At 41.5% G+C, this 24,730-nt stretch overlaps 1 protein-coding gene across 3 annotated transcripts in view; it reads right to left on the bottom strand.

Moving 5' to 3' along the window:
- The window catches only part of afap1 (actin filament associated protein 1), a 91,791-nt gene that overhangs the window by 41,939 nt on the left and 25,122 nt on the right, over nt 1–24,730 (bottom strand). For 2 of the 3 annotated variants that reach the window (XM_018674303.2, XM_018674305.2), the window contains exon 1: nt 12,670–12,990. The exons of the other annotated variant lie outside the window; for it this stretch is intronic. In XM_018674303.2, coding sequence (XP_018529819.1) covers nt 12,670–12,706 — 37 coding nt within the window. In that variant the 5' untranslated portion in view covers nt 12,707–12,990. Of the gene's footprint in view, nt 1–12,669; nt 12,991–24,730 lie in introns of those variants that run through there. 3 annotated transcript variants of the gene reach the window in all.

The raw sequence follows: 24,730 nt of genomic DNA, 5'->3' as shown, positions 1-24,730 counted from the left end.
GTGTGTGGGCAGCCAGATAGAGATGAAACACAGAGCTTTCAGTGGGTCAGTCAATCATCGAATCAAACCCAGTAGGCTGATAGCTGCTCAGCAGGGACAGACCTGGCAACCCACCTGACGGACATATCACTGCAGAGTTATAGGTGCTGGTGGAAAATACACCACGTCCAACCCCAGCACAGCAAAACAATACAACAGAAACCAAATATAGCACAGAGCTAGAAGCTGAGGTACATGTGTGTGCTGTGTGTAAGTGTGTTTATGTTAGTACAGCTTCACACGCTCATATCTGAGAGCTTGTTGTGATATGGATGGAGTTCATAACTCAGCAGGGACTCAACATAACAAACACCTCTCTCAGACTGAGAGTCCGGGCCTGTTTTGGTGCAACTCAAGCTTTTGTCAACATCTGATTAAATCGGAGGTGACGATATCACTCTGGAGAGCAGCTGCAGATTAATGAGGGTAAGTGGAGTCAATGATAAGAGGTCCACCAGGTTCTTTTCCAGCTGCACCACACTGACATTTCCCTGACCCTGACCAGCTAAGAGAAGTCAATGATAACTCTAGGCTGAGGTCACTTTTCTGAGTCATGATTAATGATCTTAAAATGGTACATGTTTCCACTACAATATTGGCATTAACGGGGGGATCTGTTGTATGAAACCTTCACCTTCCCCACAACTATTGTTATGTTAAGTAATGACAAACCTGCACCAGTAAGAGGGATGGAAGAGGACCTCACATTTCACAAATCAAGGGCCTTAGGGAAAAAGGAAACCTAGACTTTGGGCTAGAAAAGAGGTCACAATCTGATGTGTGAAACGTCCTCTGACACAAGGCAGTACAGAGGTTAGCAGCAATTATTTTGATTTTGAGTTATATGTTCACACATTTTCAAGCAAAAACACCAAACATCCCTTTCTCCAGTTTCTCAGTGTGAGGATTAGCAGCTTTTCTTGGTGTAATGTCACAGTAAGCTGATTATCTTTGGAACTGAAACAAGACAAGACAGTTATGGGGAATGTGGATGTACAAGTTTTCACTAAAGTTCTTACATAATACAATTGATTAAGAACGCGATGGAGTAATGGGGTTGTTAGCACTGTTGCCTCACAGCAAGGGTTCCATGTTCCTAAAGACACGCAGGTTAGTTTAGTTAGTTTAGTTTTGTGACTCTAAATTTCCCGCAGGTGTGAACCTGTCCACTGTGTACCCCACCTCTCACCCAAAATCTAAATGTTTGTATCTTACTGCTAAGACAAAAAATAATGATGCTCTTTAACTGAAGAAATGTGCAGGCTTAGTATCTACTCGTAAGTTGAGGTTCACTCCCTACAGATAGAAAAGTCCCACAGAAGATTGAGTTCAAACCCCCTGCCAAGCTAGCTGTGATATGTTTATGTGCTTTACATAATGGTATTAAATCAGCTCAGTCAATATTTGGGCTGGAAGAACAGGAGGTGTACTGATCTAACCCATGTACTAAATGTCCCAGCAGTCTAAAACTAACCAGCCCTCCACCTGCTCCACATGTTGAATTCAGGTTTGGGATTATAGTAAGGCTTTTCAGCAGGGACTGGATGTTCTTACTACTTTATGCCAGATACCTGCAATGACGCAACAAACCTTTTAAAACACGTCCGAATACCATATCTGATCATAACTCACTTTGCCTATCACACAGGTATCTACAATTAACCAACAACAGGTGAGACCGCTGGGAGCTGGCGAGCGATGGACGAGATTCGTCCCAAAACTTTTCATCAGGCTATCTCAGTGTTTTGACAATGAATTCTCCCAGAGACGTTTATGTAGCTTTCCAATGCAACTATAATTCATTTTCATAGCTGCAGAAGAGGTTTAGGTATCGGGCAGCAGCTCTGAGGCTGAATACACAGCCACTTTCACGCATTCCTCACATAATCTGATTATCCTACAGGAGAGGGAGTGAGTGCAATATGAGGCGAAAAGAGAAAGGGTGGGGAAGAGTTCAAGAGAGTAGAAAGTTACATAGCGAAGAGACAACAAGAGTGATGGAGAGAGAGAGAGAGAGAGAGATGGTGAGAAAAAGACAGTACAGAAAAATAATCACTCTACAACAAAACAACTACAAGTTAGAATGCTGATGTATTTGCCTTCAGTCATGACAAGAGTTCATCTTGACAATGACTGTTCAGACAACAGCTTGTGTTTGTCCCTTTCCTGTTCCAACATAATGATGTCCCTGTGCATAGCTCCAACCTGACTGGCCTGTACCCAACAACGCTGGGATGAGCTGGAACACCGACTGTGAACCAGGTCTTATCAACCAGCATCAATGATGGAGCTCAGTAATGCTCTTGTGGCTGAACAGAAGCAAATCCCTGCTGAGATCTAGATAATGGATGATTACACAAGGCAGTGAGATGATCAGTGAAGTTGGAATCAAGTCAACAGTTGACCGAATTTTGTAAACAACTATATGGAGATAAAAGTGAAGGAAATATTGCTAATAATATATAATATTGGCGAGAACTCCTATCAATGTCACTGGGGATCTGAAACAATTAATGGATTAATCAATTAGTTGATCAGTCTGTCGAAAGAAAATTAATCTGCAGCTATTTTCAGTCAACTCGTTTGAGTCAGTTCTCAAATGAGAACACCAAACATGATGATTTGCCACTTTTCAGTAACAGTGACAGTAAATTAAATAGATTTGAATTTTGGACCTTTCTTTGACAATTCAAGCAACTTGAAGACATCACCTGAGGCTCCATGGGTATTTTTCTTCCTGACATTCAATAGATTTAATGATTAATTGTTCAGTTGAGACAAATTGTTGCAGCCTTAAACAACATAAAGTATGCTGTTATATGGTAAACTGGGAAACTGTTTATGGATAAAATAACTGGAGAAGCATATGTGTTGTTGGCTGGTCTAGCAAACTGAATATCAGTCAAGTAAAGGCAGTGTTACGTTGCTGCAAACATCAATCACAATAAACTTGTCACCTGACCCTGGGAAATTATACTCTGTTGGTCCAATTTATAGCAAACTGGAAAGATCCTTTGAATGAGCATTAAGTACTTCACAACATTTATCAAAGTCTAACACCACTGACACTTAGAGACCTCACAGCATCACTTACAGGTTTTAGAATCATCTTTAAACTTGGCTTCACGGTCAGATGGAAGCATCATCAATCATCTGTTAGTTTCTACTCAAAGAAGAACAAACTCACAAAGCAGCACTAACATCCCCACTGCAGTGCTACACACACATACACACTCACACTCATATACACACAGCCTGGATCACTTTCACCAAGCCTGTTTTTATATTACGGCGAGAACAGCCAAGCGTTCTTTACTGCACCATTTACTGTTTCATAGAGCTTTGTGCAACCTGTGCAATACTTTACCTCCACTAGGGTGGTCAAAAAGCTAAACCTGTGTGTGTGTGTGTCATTAAAAACCTAAAGCGAGTTCTCCAGATCACCAAAGACGGCGAGGGAAAATGAAGTGGCACAGAGCGAGAAGGACCACCCTCAAACAAGGCCCGAGGGTGAGCAGAAAAATACGTTGTGGTGCAAACAAACCTCCCACGCCCTTTCTTCAAAAACTCCTCTCTCTCTCTCTCTCTCTCTCTCTCTCTCTCTCTCCCTCTTTGTCTGTCTGTCATTCAGTTCCCTCCTTCACTTCCACTCAGGTCATTGTCCATCTTTCACTCCAGCTCTTTCTTGTTATCTCTATATCCAACTCTCAACCTCAGTTACAGAAACCTGCTACTCCCAATTGCATTATACACAAAATCATACACGCACTTTTGCATTGATTGTATATTCTGGCTCATATCCATGTGTTCTTGCACAAGAATACCAAAGCAGCTTATCATTTACATGTGTAAACACGTTGTGATCACTTTCCAAATATTTGCAAACATGTCTCACGCATGTATTTTCAATTATGTTTGCATGAAATGTATTCTCTGCAGTATAATTTACCTTTAACCACATTTGCTGTGTCAACACTAGGTTTGCATGACAAATGATAGCAGCTCTCTCCAAAAAAAAAACAAAAAAACCTATTAATCTCTACACCCACACACAGGCACATACACACAAACACAAACCTACTGAAAACACCTCGACAAGTCAGAGGGATGTTTTCACTGCGAGCTATTCACACTTCCCGGAGCTCAGAACAAAGGGGGTTTTCCTGGGTGAGGTATGTGTGTTGTGTATGTGTGTGTGTGTGTGTTTGTGTAAGGCAAATGGGGTCATGTTTGGGTCTTGCAGAGAATTTGAGACCCTGCGGCTCCGCTGTTGTTGTCGGTGCAAAAATGCTTAGCCAGGTTATAGGGAGGAGGGCCTGCTTCCCCCTTCCCAGAATACAGCTGTTATGATTGACAGCACACTGACAGATGCCACCCCTACTCTGTGTGTGTGTGTTTCAGGTGTCTGTTTCTTGTTACTAACAGCATCTTTAACACTTCAGGGATGTGTTTAGTCTGGGCTTTTGACATGCTTTCACGTCAGGATCTGCCTCCACACACACACACACACACACACACACACTCTGCTTTAAGACCACGTCACAACTTGAGCAACAAATATCAGCAGTTCTACAGTCACACACACATCATTAAAATAAATCCAGTTTCTCTCACTGAGTTAAGGCAGTGGTTTTTCCCCTTGAGAAAAAGTGTCCAACTCATTCTAAGTACAAACCATCAACATCATAAAGCCACGCCACTCCTGTAAATCATCATAGGCTCTTAGTTTACTTGGATAAGTGAGGGTTTACAAACATCATAACAGTCTCCGAGTCTTGGCTGGGACTAAAAGCTCATGATGCCAAAAATGAACTAGGGTCAATTCTCATTTCTTAATAGAAAAAATGTTTCTGGCAGCATGGTGAGAAAATTTGACCCTTTTTCCAATGAAGGTTGGCTTGTTTTAATATCGCCCTACAAGACAGGCCCTCTATTATGGGGCTGTCTGTCTTTCAAAAAATCAAGTTTAGTCGAATGAGAGCAAACACATAACTCAGTCGAATGAATGCAAATGGAAACCACACATCCACGTCATCCTGAACTATGTGGTGATAAGAATAAAAGTGACAGTCCTTCTTCACTTTTAGAAGCAAATGTTACACAGATAAACCACAGACATATCTTACGGTAACTATGACATGCGGATTACATTGATACTATTGGAAGCAGCACAACTTGTCCGCACAATGTCCATAAAGGCCCTTAGTTCAAATTTCAGATCTCGCATTGTATTAATCCAATTCAGACGTTTTCTACAGTATCAAAAGTAATCCAGCTGATTGTTGTCTATTCATGAATAGTTACAGTGAAAATGATATGGACATCACTACTTTTAATGGTGCCAATTGTCCCACAAAGAGGAAAACTACAAAGATAGATGAGAAAACATCAGATGTAGCTTACAGCTACAGTAAATCTGACAACATATTTTCTGTTTACCCAAGAGTGATGGGAACACTGGTGGCAACTTTATCAACCCAAACTGCTGTAGAACATGTACTACCAATGACATTCCATATAACTGCATTTCTGAGATGCCCTGCTTATTCACAAAAACGAACAATAAAAAGCATGCCTAGCTGAGAGATAAAGTGACATTGCCATAAGCAGAAATGGAGCAAGAACTGGGCAAAAACAGTTAAAGGGGTTGAAAACAACCAATCAATCAACAAAAACCAAGCCAGTCTGGTTGAGTTGATATGCACATGACCAACAAGCATGGGTACACAACTAAATAACCTGTTCAGGTGGTTATTTTTGGGAATCTAATTAGAGGACATTTGCCACAGTGAAGTGACAGAACATCTTTAATCCACATCTAAAGACAAATCATCACATTGCATTTCTTCTCTACTGCATGCCACGTCAGATCAACATAGAATCTGTTAGAGGCACATCTGCTGCTTCCAGCTGTGCATTCTGGGGACTGGAATCAACAAGATAGGATGTGCAGATAACCACAGTCTTCCATTTCCAAGCTGTAGTGCCTGGTGTGCTTCACGGTTACAAGCGATAAATCCCTCCCCCAGGCGTAACAGACTGCTGACGTAGCCAACAGATGCATGAGAAGCCTGAACCACTTAATGAGCCAACCATCAACCAGCCAATCATCATCAGTGAGCACTTTCTGTGGTTCTGGGAAACATAATTGCTCTGTGGGTTGAGTGTTACAGTAAGACAGTGGTTGTTGTTAATTGAGGTTGGTTTATGGTCTGGCATCGTCATGGTTACTGCCTCCAATGAACCACCAAAACACAGCAGGGCATCACTGGAAGGCATTCATCTGGATAAAATACACATGATTATATAGCACACATACACACAGGAGTTGAAGGACTATCATTAGACCCAAAAAAGGCTTAATATTTAGCAAAATAAGGAGCAGTGTCATCTGCATTGCTACCAGTTTTCTTCAGAAAGTTTGATCCTGGGTGTATGAGGTTTATGCTACTGCTTTACTACTGTTCTCACCAAGGCTAATAAGGATCAGCTGTAAAATGCTCCAGAAGTGCTTTCACACTGTGTTTGGTCTGGACCTTCAGACTTTTCAGTTTGGTCTGAACCAAAATATCAGGTGTGAAAGGTGCCTCGGACCACAACCCAGACCAGAGGACCTAAATTTGGTCCAACCAAAAGAGGTGGTCTGGGTTTGGATCAAACTGAACCATAGTTCGGTTTGTTTGCGGTGTAAAAAAAACTTTTTTGGATGGTTCCGGCTTACGGACCAATTACAGGACGCTGAGGTCATCCATTAAAGAACGGAAAAAGACAAATAACTGGAAGGGGGTAAAAACCATGGTAGCAGATGGGGGGAGGAGGAGATTAAATATCTAACTGAAATTTGTTCTGATGAAATCAAAAGTAAATGCAGAAACTTTAAACCAATCAATGTCAAGTATACTGAGATGCAGCACATGCAGATCATGACGATAGGTATGTCATGAAAAATTCTTCAGTGCTCTCACAAAATTACCATGTGAAACCAAATCTAACTGAATCACGTTTTTACAATATAACATAAACATCCTTGGTTTGGACCTTGGTCCGGACTTTCAGGTGTGAAAACAACACATGGGAAATCAAGACTATATTCCAACAATAATCATGGTCAATGAAAAAATTCACAACAGATAAATGTAAAATAGCTTACATAGATTAGTCATGATAAAAACTCCTCATTTGCATTTTAATGATAACATAAAAGCATAATCACATTCCTTTGCATCATTTCACAGCTTTGCTTAGTTTTGGCATCAGAGACAACTGTAAAACAATCTGTTTCTAGAATGGGAAATGGCTTATGTACTAGTGCATGTGTTTTGCACTGCTGGTGAAAAGCTGTGAAAGTCATGCAATATTACCAGTCATAAATGTTTCATAAAGGGTTTGTAAAGCCTCGACTTGGATGAACACCAATAGAGAGGGAGAGTTATGAACAGATCAGAGGACGGGCGATGCTGCATTAGTTTATGATGAAAGACAAGCTGTCTTGCTCTCTCCCCTTTTCTCAGGTCTGTAATTTGAGGTTTGTGTGTTTTCTTCGTTCCATTGGACATGCCAAGTGAACATCACAGAGCGGGGCCGATCGCTATCGAACAATACAGGTGGTTTACTGTACAAGCAGATGTTTCCTCAACCACAAATACACATCTGCAAAACCCTGATCTGAAGAAATGGGAGGAGCTAGAGATGGAGAGATAGGGCAGTGCTGACGGATATTTAAGGAAGATATGAGAGAAGAAGAGGGCACAAGAAGGGGGCCAAAAAGCAAACTAAAAACAGACAGTGTTTGGGTAGAGTGATGATGCTCTCCTCAGTATCTCTTTTAAATAGATAATTAGAGGGTGCTCAGCTAAAAACCACAGGCCGTGGAGAGGGAGACAGAAAATAGGCGTGTGTGTGCGTGTGTGTGTGTTTGTGTTTGTGTGTGCGTGTGTGTGTGGGGGGTGCGTCATAGAAACTCCGGCTGAGGGATCCTATCTTCTGGTGGGAATAGAGAAGATGCGGTTTCCTTGATTGGACTGGGAATGGTAGCTGCCTGGGTGTGAGAAATGGGTGTCACATTGTACAGACCTTTTTGATTAGTGAAGTTTCAAAACTACTAAGTCATCACATCATAAGCAGGGCACTGGAATTATCACAAACATCCAATCTGCCAAACAGATATCTGGACATATAGTGACCTGATAGAGGGTATTGAATTAAATGCAGTTGGATCAGTGCAATCTTTACTAATCTTTTCAGCCACAATCAGACAAACTCTGCATTTTTATTTATCCAGCCTTTCTTCCACCTGTAAAACACTTCTAGCTTAAGAATTATTCAATCAACAGAAAATAAATGGACAGTTTTTATTTGCTACACTTTTTGCTTCGTTGTAAAGTTCAGTAATATATTAGAGTTTTGGACTATCAGTAATATAGGTCAGTGAAGATCTTATCTTTACATGCTCAAACTGTCCTGACTGCCACCAATTACATCCCGCCTACATTACCTGACCACCCCACACTAGACACTCCCATATAGGCATCTGTGACTAGACAGTCAGATCCAAACACACGTCAGAATATGGCACCCCACTCGCATAAACACATGGAAATTACACATGTAAACACATTATGTGCTCACAAGTGCATCCATTTGTCCAAATCTACTCCTCAACCATTCCATTCCTTTGTTGTTGTTGTTTCTAGTGGACGACCTCCCTCAATCTGCCAGACCTCTTGCTGTGTGAACCCCCACACACTCACCTCCACTAGATTAGCTACACCACAATCCCCCCCCCCCCCCCCCCCCCCCCCCACTCATCATGGCATGCCACCAATGCAGCTTTGGCTTTGTAATCCTAAAAAGCTTTGTCCAAGACAGACAGACAGCATAACAAGCTAACAGGCTCATCCTATTACAACAATAAGCCTATTAAAGACGCCTGGTGAGGCTCATCAGAAATGATCCTCTCCTAATGGACCCAAATTACCAAGGTAGACATCAACGCCAAGACTAAATAGCACTATTTCAACTATTAGTTATACATTTTGAGGCAGAAATCCAAAGGTAAATGCTTGGTTGATGATGTTAAATCAGCAGGCCACTTGCCAGTTCATTTAAGCCATATGAAACAGTGCTATTTGGCATACATCAGGGTCCTCTGAGTTGTGCTCGAGCTTGGCTCAAGATCCCCATCCTTCTCCCCATGTTTTTCCAGATGGATATTGACACAGGGGGAAGGCCGGGAGGGCTATGATTAGTCGGCCCAAAATTAAAGTCTCTGTTCCCGCATGCCAGCTTACTGACAGGCCGGCTTTGGAGGGAAGGAGGGAGAGATTACAAACTCATTTCTCCTCATCTCTCCTCTCCACTCCTGGGATCTGTCTTCCTCCAGCCACCAAAAAGGAGGGGCTCGCGTGTCTGACAGATGAAAGCTTTTAAACTTCAATCATCATTGGGGCGAATGGGAGTTCTGAACAAGGCAGAGAAGGAAAGCGACCCCCAACTCTAAAACAGAACCAAATGAACCAAGTGGGCCAGAACGGTGACACCATGTACCCTTTCTGCCCACATCACATGCACCCCTATTAATTGCTTGTCAGGTCAGGGTTTCAGTGAGGAAAACTGCAATAATAAGGGGCAATAAACACTTTCACACTTGTGCATTTGTGCCCCCAAAACATGGCACCCCATAAGTGGGAGACTGTTTTAGCAAGGACTTGCTGAAAGGCATCCTTGACTCAGTCAAAGTAGCTTACTGTGTTTCCTCCAAATCCACCAACAGCTGGAGTCAACAGGGGAAGAAAATCAAGTCAGGATTCAGTAGACCAGTACATAAAATCTTAAAGTGTTAGGCTCTGTCACACTAGCTTTGTAACAGTCACACTGTGGACTGCAACTAGTTCATGTCAATGGAATTGCCAAGATTGAGAGTTCATGTTTGGGCAACTTTAACACTGTTGTCCAACTGCAAACCATCTTGGTCATGTGAGACCCACAAGTAGTCACCAAATCACCAAACTCCAAGCGTCACAGATTTTGCTACTGAATTTCACTCTACCACCTTCTACTGTGGTTGCACCTCTGATCCCATTCAGTTTCAAGGTCCATTTTGATTATATATTTATTGGACATGTGATTAATGATACTCTGTCAATTAAACGCCCTTAATCTGAAGTGACATTTTGACTCAATCACAGCATACTACTGATATGATAAGACATCGTACCTATGGTTTAAATTGTGTGTCATAAATTAGAGCTTCTTCCAGCCTGTAAAGTACAAAATCACAGGCACACAGGGGATTCTTGGGCATGGAAATGGTTAAAGGTAAAACTATGTTGTGATTATCTGCTTCAAAAGTTAAAACACTGGCTTCAGCAGTAGGTAGTAAATACCCAACATTGCTTTATTCCATTACATTATATTACAAAATGAACTACCACCAATATAAACCAAGAGACTAAAGCATTAAGTAATGGCTTCTCCCCTAAAAAGCAATCTCCTCATTCCTATAAATGTATCTCCTAGAGAATATATTAGCCAGAAGAGTTGGGAAACTAGGTAAACCGATTGCTGTCTTAAACACACATTGGTTAAACCCTCATCCCAATCCAAAACCAAAACATGATCTGCTACATTCTCATGTGCTGCTAAGATGTGATTACAACCCCTCTACACAATAGATGTCTGTCAGAACCCCACCAAGTGCTGGGCAGAGAAGCGCCGCCAGGCTACCTGACACCCTGCAGCTGCTAGCTGAGGTCCTGTTATTGTAGGACTCCATTCACCGCTGCAAGCAAGAGACACTGGAGATATGGAGCATTTGTGTTGTCATTCCAGGATCATGTTAGGAAACCTCTGGCTTGCAGTGTGGTGTTATCGCAATGATGACCTGAACTGTGTACTATCTGACTGGGCACTGGCAGCTTAAGTTGAGGTGGGTAATCTGATATAAAAATAAGCTTAGTGGATGAAAAACAATGCTTTCAATAGCTCTTATGAATAGAGCTGTATAGGTGGATGATCTGATGAAGGAAAATGAAAGACCCTTACCACTGGTAATTTACATAGGTGTGAAAGGTTTACCAATTTATTTAATCTCAGTAGCATTTAATTGAGCCAAGAGATCTAACCCAAGACAAATAAGATGGTTCTTTCTCCTGCTGTTGGGTGCTAGCAAGTCCACAAAATCTGAGTGTGTGGGGGCAAGGACAGAGCCCCCATGTTCATAGGCCTAACTAAAACTGTGAAAGAGTGCAGCTCCAGCAGAAGCTAAGGGCAGAGCTTCTTTGCATTGCTTACAGTAATTTTAAGTATCCCGCTGATCCCTTATTTTATGTTTCACTGAAGCGTGCTACATAATAGTGTTGTTGATGTATCAGGATCAGTTGTCTAGCAACGATGAGGTAATGAGAAACAGACTTGTTTTTAAGGTCACAAAACTACCAAACAAGGAATTCAGTTACATAACAGTGGGCTATGTCACAAAACTGAAATGATAAAAGTTCTAGCTGAAAAGATTATGTTAGTACCGGCTTCTGCTTTCTTTAATGTCCTAATGTGCAGCAGCTAGTCTCAAAAGAAAGATGACAACTTTAACAAAAGAAAAAGGGAAAGCATTTGTCTTAATATTGGGGGGGGGGGGGGTTCAGTGAAGGTAAAGCCCAGTCTGTCAAGAGGGGGATTGAAGTTCATGTAGCTCTCCTGTTAATCCTATGATCATTCCACCAAATTCCACTGTGGTAGGTAGCTGCCTGAACTAAGCCTAAAAGTTTCAATTTAATCAATGTGAGTGCTGTATGGAGAGCTTAGCTCATAAAAAAGGTCAAGATCTTAACTCCTGCAGACTAAAGTCTCAAGAGGTCTTGTTTCACATTTATGAGGGATGCATTTTTGCAGTAAGTAAGTAAAGCCATATTAAATTGGCAGATGATTGCATGGAGTTTGGCGTGAAGTTCATACAACATGGACACTTGACAACAGACCACAACCGTAATGACACTGACAGGAGCCATATGTCTGCCCACAATGTCTCCCCCCTAGACTCCCTCCCTCTAACCTCTTCCCAGTCTGTCAGAGAAACTAGCTTACCTTTTATAAACACTGCTCAACTTTTTTTTTTCAGCTGAATTTCACCACTCCTCCTTTCGGCGCGTCCGAATGTGCAGGCGTGCGCGTGCTATAAGCACCACTTAGGTACAACACTGCTTAAGTACAGTGCCAGGCAATAAATAAATAATAATCAACTGTTGTAATTTTATAATGTATTTCCACTGGCAGACCACTACTTATGACGGAAAAATCAATTTGAGTGAAGAACATGAAAAAAACTTAGTGTACATTCAATATATGCTATGAAATACCACAGACGCATTATAAATGACAACAGGAATACCCCAAAAATCGGCTAGTAGCCTAGCAAACGACACTGAACATCGGCTATAACCGTCACTGCATACTTTGTATGCTAGCTGCTTCAAAAAACACACTTCCACAAGTTTGTTGTGGAAATTACGGAGATGTTGTGTGTATTAACTAAAACTCCTGGCACGGATTTTAATCTCCTATGGGAATATTCCTGTAAATGCAGAGCGGTGATTTTTCGTGTTCAGAAAAAAAGCCCCAGGTTGAGCCACTCACCCCTGCTGGAAGTGAACAGAACAGGGTCGCTCCTCATCGTGAAGTCAGGCTCATCTAATCCGCACGACGACGCACACAGGAGCAGGCGCGTGCCAAGCGGCTCCCCGGCAGCAGTAAAATCCCCGCGCACGCAGACTTTGTGCCGTTTTCTGCCTTCTCTTTCAACCTCCGCTTATTCCCTTTCTACCGAGCCGGCCACTGGAACGTCTCTCTTTTTCTTTCAAACTTTTTCTCCGGATCTTTCTCCTCCTCCTCCCATTCCCTCCTTCCCTCCTCCCCTCTGTCTCTTCAAATGTTTCTTGGTCCCACTCGCTCTCTCTCCCGCAAATTGCCTGCATGGATACTTATGCTGCATTTAAAGAATGTCGGAAATAAGGAAATTCCCCTTCCGAATTATGGATTTCATTTTAAGGGACAAAAACGCGTTAGACTATTGGATTAAAATTAATTTGGTTTCATAAATGCTCAGATTAAACTTGTTTGCATTTTAGCATGACAACGGATGTTTTTGTGTGTTTCTCAAATTTAGGTCAGGTAGGAGCCACTCATTATTGATAAAATTACAAATTTTAAATCGTTTTAATTTATATTAAGTAATAACAGCAAAACATGAAATGCAAGAATTATGAAATCTCATATTTTCTCATTTGCATTCTGAATTTTCAGCAATGAAGAAGAGAATGCAAGGTCCACTTTGTAACCAGCATAAACTCATGAATGCACAAGTCTCAAAGTGAGATTTGCCTGAGTGCACTTGAAGGCAGTATCTTCCTACTCTTTTCTTGCCTTCCCTCCTCCTCTGTCTGCATGGGTAGTCTGTCACAGCTCTTCATTTGTTTATGTTGATATTTTAAAAAATATATATAATTATACTTTCTTGAGTAGGTCTATACTTTATTGTGCTGAAAGAGAAATCTTCTTTGCAGACAATGTTCTGAGTGACAGGCAACCACATGTTGAGACACACAACAGTATTTATTTGTATTAGTATTTGACCTGAAAAGTTGGGTGAGCATTCATATGTGAGAACATGATACAAGTTCGGGGTAAAATTGTGTAAAAAGACAAAGTTTCATTGTATATCAACACCTCCAGTAAGCCCCTCAGACCCATACTTTATAATAAGAGACTTAAACACTGGCTTTTAACTATAAAAGACTTCCTTAATTAATGTTCACTGGGATACTGAAACTGCTCAAAAGCCTTAACCTGTGACCTCCTTACTATTAACTGCTTGTAATGATCTGCACAATGATTCTTTGGAAAAAAACCCTAAGTGTTGCAAGAGTTTAGTCTATCAACATGAATCCACCCCTGTAGCTTCAGATTGGTCACAACCAGCTTTAATTACACTTTGTAGAGTTTACGTCAGATACAGGAGGGAAGGAAGGAACAGAAACAGAAGAAACATTTAAAGAGAGAGAGAGAGGCTAGCGTCCCTAATTACACTCTATTACCATAAGCTGCTGATACCCCCCATCCCAAAGGGATGCAAGCAAGAGCCAGTCTGAGTTCAATATCCCATCTGCCACCAGGGGAGGAGGAGTGAGTGGGGAGGGGGGGGGGGTCAGACTAAGGCTACCCAGTGCTGTGTTATACTTTTTACTTTCTTCATGACTGCACTTTTTCAGTGCGAACATGAGACTGAGGGAGGGAACAGTGTGGAGAGAAAGAATAATGTCCCGGCTCACCTTTCAGTTCCACCCGTTTCAGGGAGAACCACAGAATGGCTGAGGTTGTTAAAGTGTATTTCCCTTAAGGATAATCACCATAATGTTCCTGTAACTGACCTCGTCCTGGAGGGAATATCTACGTGTGGTGCTCAGTGGTGAATAAATGTTTCAGTTTATGACATTGTGTTTAGCCTGTAATTTATTAATTGTGTTTTTTTCAGTGGTATATTGCAGGGTAACAAGGCTCTGTGAAGCATGAGTCATTTTTTCATATTTCACTCTCTTGGCAGACTTCACCAGAACTAACATGCAATGAAATTATCACTAACAGTGGACAGCTTTCAGAACTAATTAGTTCAGTACTTACTGAAGCTATGACAGGCTATTTCTCAACCAATAGCTGCTTTCACTTCATTGAGGTGGTTGCTCCATAGAGCTGAACAACCAACAGAGACATCACAGACACCCAATGAAATCTCCTTATGTCTGTCTCTGCTGTGACCAGGAACTGATTGTGAGATACAGGCTGGTTCATATCACAGATGAGTCCGGTTTACTCTGAGTAAAACTTTCAATCACTGCTGTTAGGACACACTTTGGATTAGTCATTTTCTCTGTGGACAAAGCCTGGCCTGTTTAATGTGTTGGTTGGAATAAGCTGCATCCTGTGCACAGGGTGAGCAAGTACAAAAAATTGATGGGATGTTAAAGCTGCATTAACTGAATTTTTTGGACACTTCAGAAAAACAAATTCTGATATATCATCATAAAGTTGTTATGGCTAACCTGTTAGCAAACTATTTCCACTAGACACAAAGCAACAACTACATTCATTTGAAGTCATGTCCCTGTCCACCTGTCAAATAAAGCCAAATTTTCACTCCCCTTTTAACCCTGTTTTGATCTCTATCCAGTTCCTGAGCTCTTTAAAGCTGCACTTTGTGCTCCAGCTAGCTAGCTAGCTAACATGGTCTGTCTGTTAATTGGTGGTCCAATAACATACAATCAGAGCTTTTATTCTGAAAGCAGCTGCCTGGTGCACTTGAAAGGCTGCAAGGTTAATGAAGACAGAGTTTGCAAAACATCAAAATCGAAACAATTAGCTAAAAAGTTGAGCTGAGGGGATCTGCGACTAAGACTAACAACTTTAATGTGCACATAGCCATTTGATCCATTGTTTTATTTATATTGGTTCATGCAGCTTTAATTTCTGGGTATGAGGCACAACTATCTTGACACCAGATAGTTTCTTTTTTAACACATCTTCATTCTGGCTCACAGTATGGCAGCCAGTATTTCCTCAGCAACAAAGATCCTTGAGTTCAGCACAACAGGCAGCAAAGGGCCACACACACACACACACACACACACACACACACATACACAGACACACACACACAAAGACTGCGGTCGGAGACAATTGCTTCAGACGTGCCTGTCAAAACAAACGGCTGGCTAATCTGGACCCAAAACCCTCCAGATTTTATATCCATTAAAACTCACTTTGCTGGTCTGAAAATAACAAGACCAGACAAACACCACTGTGCTTAGAGCATGAGGGGCAGGTTGGGTTCGGGGTGTTTTTATGGGCAGAGGAAGGTGGCATTCCTCACGGCGCTGTTCACCGTGGTGCACTGTGAGGCAGTATGCAGGCCAGATGACCCTAAAGTCAGTTAATTGCAGTGGAGAAATCCAGTGGGAGGATTTCTGCCTGAGCTGATGAGACTCTTATCAGTGTGAGATATGATGATGGAGAGGGAGTGTGTGGTGAGCATGTGTGTATGGAAATGATGAGTGATGAAAGGATGGATGGATTACAGTGAAAAAGTGTGTGTGTTATAACTCGCTGTATTCTTCTCTTATGTCTGGAGTCTCACACACGTTTCTATGCTGTAATGTGCATATGTGTGTGTGTGTGTGTGTGTGATCTCAGTCAAATCTCATAGTGCATAGATGTTGCCTTGGCTCTGTTGTATAAAAGTCAACACTGACATCAGTGTTTGGCCCCCTGACTGAGATTAAATCTAATAGAGATTGAGATACTGTAATAACTTGGACCCTTCTCTGCCCCGTTCAGCCATCAACCTGTCATGTTTTTCAGACACCCCACTGAGAAGACACACATACATACACACACACACACACACACACACACACAGATGCACTGTAACTGAAGCTGGCTATGAAACATGCATGGTTTTAATTAGAACTAATAACAACCTTCCCTTTTGAGGAGTTTTTGCTTGTACTTGTTTCAGAGTTATCCATGCTGACACATTGTGTTTCATACTTAACTGTGCTGTGCTATATTTTATATCCTCTCCATGACAACCTCTGCACAGGGGCATCATCATCAGAGCAGCATCTACCATCAAGGACTCAGAGGTCATGTCCTTAGTGATGTTTCTAGAAATGTGGCAAAAACTTTTAAGTATGCATTCATTTTTTCAATGCAATGCAAATCATTCTAGAAGAATTTAACATTCATAAAACTGTATACAGGTTTGACGTTGGCTAATGACATAGGTACACAACATAAGTACATTTCTAGACTTGCACTGATGCACAGATACAATTGTCATACAATTTTTCTGTGTCCACATCCAAATTCCAGCAAAGCAGCACTATTCTACTTGATCTGAAATTTTGGTCTTCACTCTTTTAAGCCCTGGTGTTAACCCTATATTAATACCATAATATATTCAAATTACATCATCATCTATACTGGGCCTCTCCTATGTGATGTAAGTCTGACTATAACAACATAATCAAATTAAGCCATTTTAATCAACAGCAAGACAACTCTTTTGGACTGTCCAGCATAAAACTCTATATAGAAAGTATTATAAGGAAACCGCTGCTACAAAACCAAACCAAGTCACATGGTAGGAGTCTGACTTGGAATAAATAACAGTTTCTCAACCCATCCCCCTCTCCAGTTTGCCTTATTGAATTAAGACACATAGTTTGGGTTTGAGACAAAGTGAGCCTTGTCCTCACAGTGAAGAGAGCCACTGGTGGAGTAAAGTGCTGTCAGGGGCTGATGGGAAACCAGAGACGCAGGGTCACACCAAACTCTGATGAATACTACTACTGGGACTGACTGAATGATTGTGTGTATGTCAGTTCCACCCCTACTCAGAAAGATTAAGGGTGGAACTGACAAAAACAGTGGGTGATATGGCCAAGAGTTTAACAAAGTACAGGGAGTAATAACAATGTTGGGCTTCTTGATCATTTATAAGAATTGTCTGCAGCCAAGTGCACATTAAGATGACAAGATGGCCAGGCCAAGAAATGGTCTCAAAGTCCACAAGTCAGCAGGGTCATTATGGAGCCTTGTCGGGCCCTTGCTGTGAGAGGTTAGACGTGCCCTGGTTTAACTGCCGTCCTGAGCTCCTGACCTCATCTGAGACATCTCATAATTATCACACATGGTTAATACAGTACTGAAAAGTTTAAAGAGCCAACCTGTCACTCTGGACAATGTCTGTTGATAATATGAGATATCCGATGAAATTATGTATTGCGATTGCTTGGCCTTGGATTGAATGCAGTCTTGGAGACTTAACAAAGAAAATAAAGTCTGGAAAAAAGAAAAAATATTTTTTTTACTAACAAGCCCGGTTTAAAGTAATTGTCCTTCATCTCTGTTGTGTGTACTGTCTTTGGGAATAGAAAGAAAGCAGAAATAAAACCTAACGAGAAACAGAGGAAGAGCAGCAGGACCAGAGTTGTTTCAGAGGAAATTTATGTGCATAAATGTAAGAGTGCTTGACTTTAAAGCAGTAATGAATTTGTTTGGGCCACTTGGGGGCAACAGAAAAAGATGTAAAAACACTGACATGATGAATATGTCAGGAAACACTGGCGTGTTTACACATCCAGGAAACACAGAGCAACAGCAACATTAGCATTCACTAACAAATTTTCCAATTTTCCAAAACCAGTATCCAAAACAGAGATGGTAGCCTAATAGCAGGGCAATGCATTATCTTACATCCCAGCAGCAGTACCACCAAAGCCCCAGCAGTGTCAGTGGGCTAACAGGTCAATAAAGCAGAGACCAACTCTCCCCGAATATCAACAATGACCATGAGTGTGTGTCTGCGTCTGCAGGAACTAAAAAAAAAAAAAAAAGGCGGATGGAAAGGCATGACTCTGTGCATGCACTGGGCAGCTTGTTTTGATTCACTGTGTTTCCCCTTTCCCAGAAAAAGGCTGGTATTCAAGGCACGCCTGTCAAAACAGCAGCCAACCTGAGCACCTCTCAGCACGCACCAGCAAGACATATTCCCCACTCACACACGTGCACACACACATATTTCTCTGTCAAGCAAAACAGGGTGGAGATACTCATGAGGGACAGCTGTTCTGGATTTGATTGTGTGTTTGTGTGCCTTCATGAGAATGATGCGTGCGTGTGTGTTTCTTCTGTCTGCAGTTACAGTGTATTCTGGGTTGTTTAGGAGGGTCTGATTGTTTGTTCACACAGGGAGTCTGCCTGAGTCTGACAAGGTTAAACTCTGACATGGACTTTAAAATCTGGCAACCCCCACTCATTCCCCTTGCTATTTACAGTGTAACTCATTCCCTTTGAGCGCGCTTTCAGATTGGTCCCTGCTCCCCCAGGTGGTTGGGAGGTTAACCCAACCTGGCAACCATAACTACTAACATCCAAAGAGGGAGAAGGAGAGAATGACTGTTTCAGAGGCTGCTCCCAAAAGGTACAAAGGTTATCATTTTCACACAACCTGGCAACCGTCTGATGGGTTTCTGACTAAGCAGGCAAAGGTCAAAGGCAAAGGTTTTAACTGACATGTCATTTTAAATTGAGTGGAATCAGCAACAATGATACATGATATGACTACATTTAAAATATAATCAAATCACAAAGATGCATAAAAAATGCGTTTAAGGAGGTATTTTAGGTAGGTGGACCTCCACAATAAGCTAATAATCACTCTCATTTGACATATTATAGACTTGTAAAGCTGATATGGCTAGTGTTAGCAAAAGACAAACAGCACACATGAAGCAAAATATCTGTCTCTGTAGCTCATAAATGTCCCAGGATGTTCATCAGCTAGTTGCTAAATGTGCCTGTCTGCTGTTTGGTCCTCAGCAGGCAGTGAACAGTAGGTTTACTAAGAAGAATTAAAAGTTAATATTCTCTATTCTTTGACAAAGTAGTCACAAATAGCTTTAATGTAAGCTAACCAAGAGACACATTCAGTGGCAGCAGCAACAGTGCGTCTAAATCTTGCGTATGATACCAGGTGTTTATGGATGTGGTTCTCCAGGATATTCAGGTTCAAAGTTTCAACAGCAGCAGGATGCCAATCCAGGCTGTGTGGGGCTGTACTGCATTCTGGACCTGTCTTCGTATTTTGACATGTAAACATGTGGAGCTAAATGAGTCATCATGGGGTTTGTTGGAGGCAGAATCTTTGTGCAATTTGACATTTTCTGCAGAATCATGACCAAGGACAAACAGAATGACCACAAGAACAACACATGGACTTAACCTAGCATATGTATATGCCAACATGGTATTATTTTTTTTGCAGCCACCACATCATGTATCAATTCTTTGCAAGTATACATGTGTCTCACTAGTGGGCTTCAGGAAAAGTGTTGAAACCCACTGAACGCTGCACCCCAAAGGATTTCAAAGCCATAAGGCTGGAATGTGGGTGAGGACTGGAAGAATTCCTCTGGATCCCAGACCTCCTGCTGGCTGTGTTACAACAGGCTGTAGCGTATCAGCTCCACCATCAAGCACACGTTCCCAACACATCCAGTAGCAGGCATGATCACTCAGTAACGCCTGTGTTTTTAAATCTGACTTGTGCCTGTTTTCCATATGGGACAGACACAATTCAGTAATACCAATTAGTGGGGAGGAAGAAATTCCCCCTTTCTGTTTTGGTGTGATGTGCTAATATACCCTGGATATGTGGTATAAATATGTAGGTTCTGCTCCTTAATTCTCCTGCAGCTGGTTTTGTTAGCAGAATGTGCATTAGCATCTGTCCATATACATACATATGTATATCTTTTTGAGTATCTATGTGCATGTATTAATATAATGTCCAGATGTTCCACATTAAGTTAGTGCCATAACAACCCACAGGCTACGCTTAAATACTTCTACTTTTCTGAGGCTTAGAAACACTTGGAAACCAAACACAGCCCAGAGAGATGCAGGGAAATCAGTCTCAATTGGGCTTCAAATCACTGGATAGCAGTGTAAACAGTATTATTTCACACACACCCAGTCACACTGTGGGCTCACCTTTCCTAACGGGAAGTGTATAAGGGATGCTGACGTCAAGGTATTATAAATCTCAAGTCACAGTGCGTCACAGTTGAGGAGCGAGCCAGCTCTAATGTCCAGGTCTGGAAGTCCCATCATCATTATCATCATCATCATCATCCTCACCAGAGTCAGTGAGTTGCACGTGTGTGTGTGCAGGAACTCATGAGTGTGCCTGCTCATGACTGCAGCCATGGCTATATGTCCATATGGACATGCATGCAAGGTAGTGTGTGTGCATGTTAAGCTATGATGTGTGTGCATTGCAGAGGAACCACTGTCTAGAGAGATTTAACTGTGTCAAATGCTGAGTTACTAAGAGCACTTTTATTTTGAAGGTGAATATTGTAATATTTTCTTACTAAAGGTCTATTTAGTAGTAGTATCATGTCATGTCATGAGCAAACTCCATTCACTAACTACTTTCTTGAGATGCAACTGAAAGCTCCAGAAATAGGCAGATAGTCAATGTTATTTTATCAAAGTTCTATTTCTAAGATCAGAATGAACTTTCATCATTTTGTTTTAGGAAATAAGCATCAAAACAGTGCTTGCATGGGTTAGCATGATGTAATCTGAAGCAGTGAGTTTCATATGAGAGAAGGTTTGGAAGTGTTAGCTGGCAGAAAAGTGCAATGGTAGCAACAGTGTAGAGTTTAATCCTGGCTTGAGGGAAAGGAACAGCTCCCTTCACTGCCTTGTGGGCCAGCACAAGCCTGGATGGAAGCTGGAACTCAAATTAATTTTCTGAATAAATTTTGCTGGAAGAAGTTTGGAACCACCAGGACTGTTCCTACAGTAGGCCATCCAGCCAAACTTAAGGGAAGAAAGGTCAGGGAGATGACAGAGAACTCAAAGGTCACTCTGACAGAGCTTCAGAAGTCTTCTGCAGAGATGGGAGAACTCGCCAGAACAACGACCGTCTCAGCAGCACTCTGAGAACTCAAGGTAATCTGGTCTGATAAGACAAAAACTGAACCCTCTGGCAGAACTCTAACACTATGAGCACTATGTCTGGCACCAGGCACTGCTCATCACCTGGCTGATATCATCCCTACAGTAAACATGGCAGTGGCATGCTTATACTTCTCAGCTGCAGGGACAGGGAGACCAGTTAGCTTTGTGAAGAAAACCTGCTCCAAAGTGGACACAACCGGGAACTAATGGCCCAAAGCAAACAGCCAAGACTACGCTGGAATGGCATCAGGACAAAACTCTGACTGTCCTTAAACTGACTTAAACCCTTGAGAACATCTGTGGAAAGGCCTGAAGGTGGCCCATCCAGCAAGAATGGAATAAAGTGCCCACATCCAGGTGTGCAAAGTTGGTAGAGACTTTAAATTTTGATTGAAGTGAGTGGGTTGCAGCCTCTTCATAAGGTTCTTTCAGTGCTAACACCCTATTGACTTTTTGCACAAACAACCAGCTCCCACAAACTAGCAGTGTACAGTATTTTAATAATTTAGAGGACATATGACTATTTGGAACCTACTGAATGTATAGATGGACAACAGAAAAGTTCATTATGTTGAAGGAATGGTTTGAGATATGTTGAGATATTTTTTTACATCATGAAAACTTGTCAGCATTTTAATCTATTGTATATGACATGAACCTGTTCTTACATTTTTAAAGGCGTCAACCATGCATTGCTGATGTCTGAGTTTTTGAATCAGGTTTTTCTCTGAGAAAGACATGGTTGCATAATTTGATATGTCTGCTTCTGAGTACAGCAGCATATGGAGCCGTGGCCGTGAGCCAAACTGAACAAGGTGCAGGCAGACTGGTGAGGGAAATTAGGTCAAGAATGGAACCAGGACTTCTTACAATAAGCAAGTTCCCCAAAAACATACTGCAATTTTCGGCAATACTGTATGTGTGTGTGTAATACTGTTCACCTTTACAACCTTCTCACTGTGTCTATCTCTGCCCTGTTGATCTCAGATATGTCTCTAAGTGCATGCATGGTTGCTGAGTTCTAAGATATCTGAAAGAAAAATGATTTGCTAGTGCTGGTTAGATTAGAGGTGACAATTTTTCTAATCTATGAATATACATGTGTGTTTGTTTTTTTAATAAAATTGTCCTAGGTAACTGCCTGTAAATGTAGCTGGGGTTTTGCCACAAGCCCAAAAGCCACGTTCTCTCTAAAATCATCACAGAACAGATGGAAGCAATGTCCACAAAGTTGTTTTGTCCATGAGGTCCAGTTCCAGCTGGAAATGTTGACTTGTACCAGTAAATTGAGAAATGTGAAGTGTAGCCATGGCTTCAGTCAGACCAAAGCAAAGAGTTTTACACTTCATTTGTTTGGTTTACTCTTCACTCGATTCCTGGCCTTTGTAGTTTTTGTAGTTGACATCTTCTCTATCTATTCAAGTCATCAGCCCCCTCTTAGAGTCACCCATGGTCAGCATATAACCAGCAATCTAACTTTGATTATGTACTGTGCCATTCATCAGAAATAAAAACCTACAGTGCTATGGTCTGCATATCAACACATCCATGAGAAATAAGCAGACTCCATCTGTTGATGAAGATTGTGTTAAGTTCTGGAAAATGATAATAAGTAGACCATGAGTCTGGACTGTTTTGTTAAACTACTATTTTCAAGGTCAAGAATTAAGTTTCATGCCCAAAAATATTATTTTTGTTTTCCTTTTTGCCATTGAACCTCTGATGTTTCTAAAAGACTCCACACATGGTTTACCTTCTATTGTGAAATCGACTGCCTATCTTTTTACCATCAGATAGCTTTCTGTTTGTTTGGTTGTACCAATAGCTGCTGTTGGTCACATATTAAAAGTGATGTATACACTAGGAGACACAATATGCATGACTTTAACAAAGCGGATGTATACGTATATCTTGTTGGAGTCATGCATTAAGGTGAAATCAATTCATTGAAGCCACAAACAGCCACAAATCTGAGCAAAATCTTTTGCATCTAGTTCAACTTTTACATACAAATTTGCACTGTTTACAGATAGCAAGCAGTCTTGACTGTGCTAACCTCTGAGGGAACAGATTGAAAGTCCAAAATGTGCCACTAACCCAACATCATGAAATGTTATGCAAAAGCCAGTTTAGTTTAAGTTCAGTAACACAGCTATCACAAAACCCATAACTGAATATCTGATTAAGACATACATTTTACATGGCTGAAAATTAGCCATCTGGCTAACAAACTGGCACATTTACAGAAATGTGGATAAAGCTGTGTTGTCCTTAGAAATAAATAAATGTAATGACATGATAATTCATCCCAAATGTGGCACTGACAACCACAAACCATGTCAGACCTATGATTCTATGAGACACTATGGTAGCTCTCCACTCGCATTTTATTGCGTTCGTCTTTGCTCTCGGTAATGTTAAATTTGCAGAATGATGAATGAAACTTGGCATGGAGCTCTCCCTTCACACCTGAGATGGACTCTTGACAACCACCCACAAATCTAATGAGACTTTCAGGAGCCAGCTCTCTCTCCACAGTCTGTCAGGTAGCGAGGGTTAGAAAAAAGGCATAGGAAATATTCCAACACAGGTTCGTCTGGTTGACATGACAGGCCTGCGTGCAGACCACCTGTAATTACTAGGTGACAGTGAAGGGGCCTTACACTGAAACAATTACCTGATCAAACAGGGAATACAGATGTAAAGAAAGATGGATGTCAGCCTGTTGAAAAGAGGGAAATGTTACATCTTTTTCCATCCCTCTTTCATCTGCCATTTTGCCCATTGGTAAACAGATTGCTGTGCAAATAAAAACACTTTGCTTCTGTTTGTTTACTCCAATATTTTGCTGTATTTTATTTCCTGTTTGAAATGTGTTACTTCACCCACACTCCCCACACAGCTGGAGGTGGCAGTAGGAGTGAGTGCGTAGAGGTCAAGCGCAGATGTCGGAAGTGTGCGTGTTTGAGGTGAAAGGGCATTACATTGTGGTCAAAGGTGGCTGGTTCCAGTCTCCGTTCTCCCACTGGGACTTTTCCAGTTTTTACGATGGAGTAATAGCCCTTCAAAATTGCTCTTAACCCCCGTGTGACTCGCTTTAAAAACACAAAGA

The sequence above is a fragment of the Lates calcarifer genome, linkage group LG14 (genome assembly GCF_001640805.2).
Source record: "Lates calcarifer isolate ASB-BC8 linkage group LG14, TLL_Latcal_v3, whole genome shotgun sequence".
NCBI classification, from domain to species: Eukaryota; Metazoa; Chordata; class Actinopteri; family Centropomidae; genus Lates; species Lates calcarifer.
This window is presented reverse-complemented; position numbering and strand designations above follow the sequence as displayed.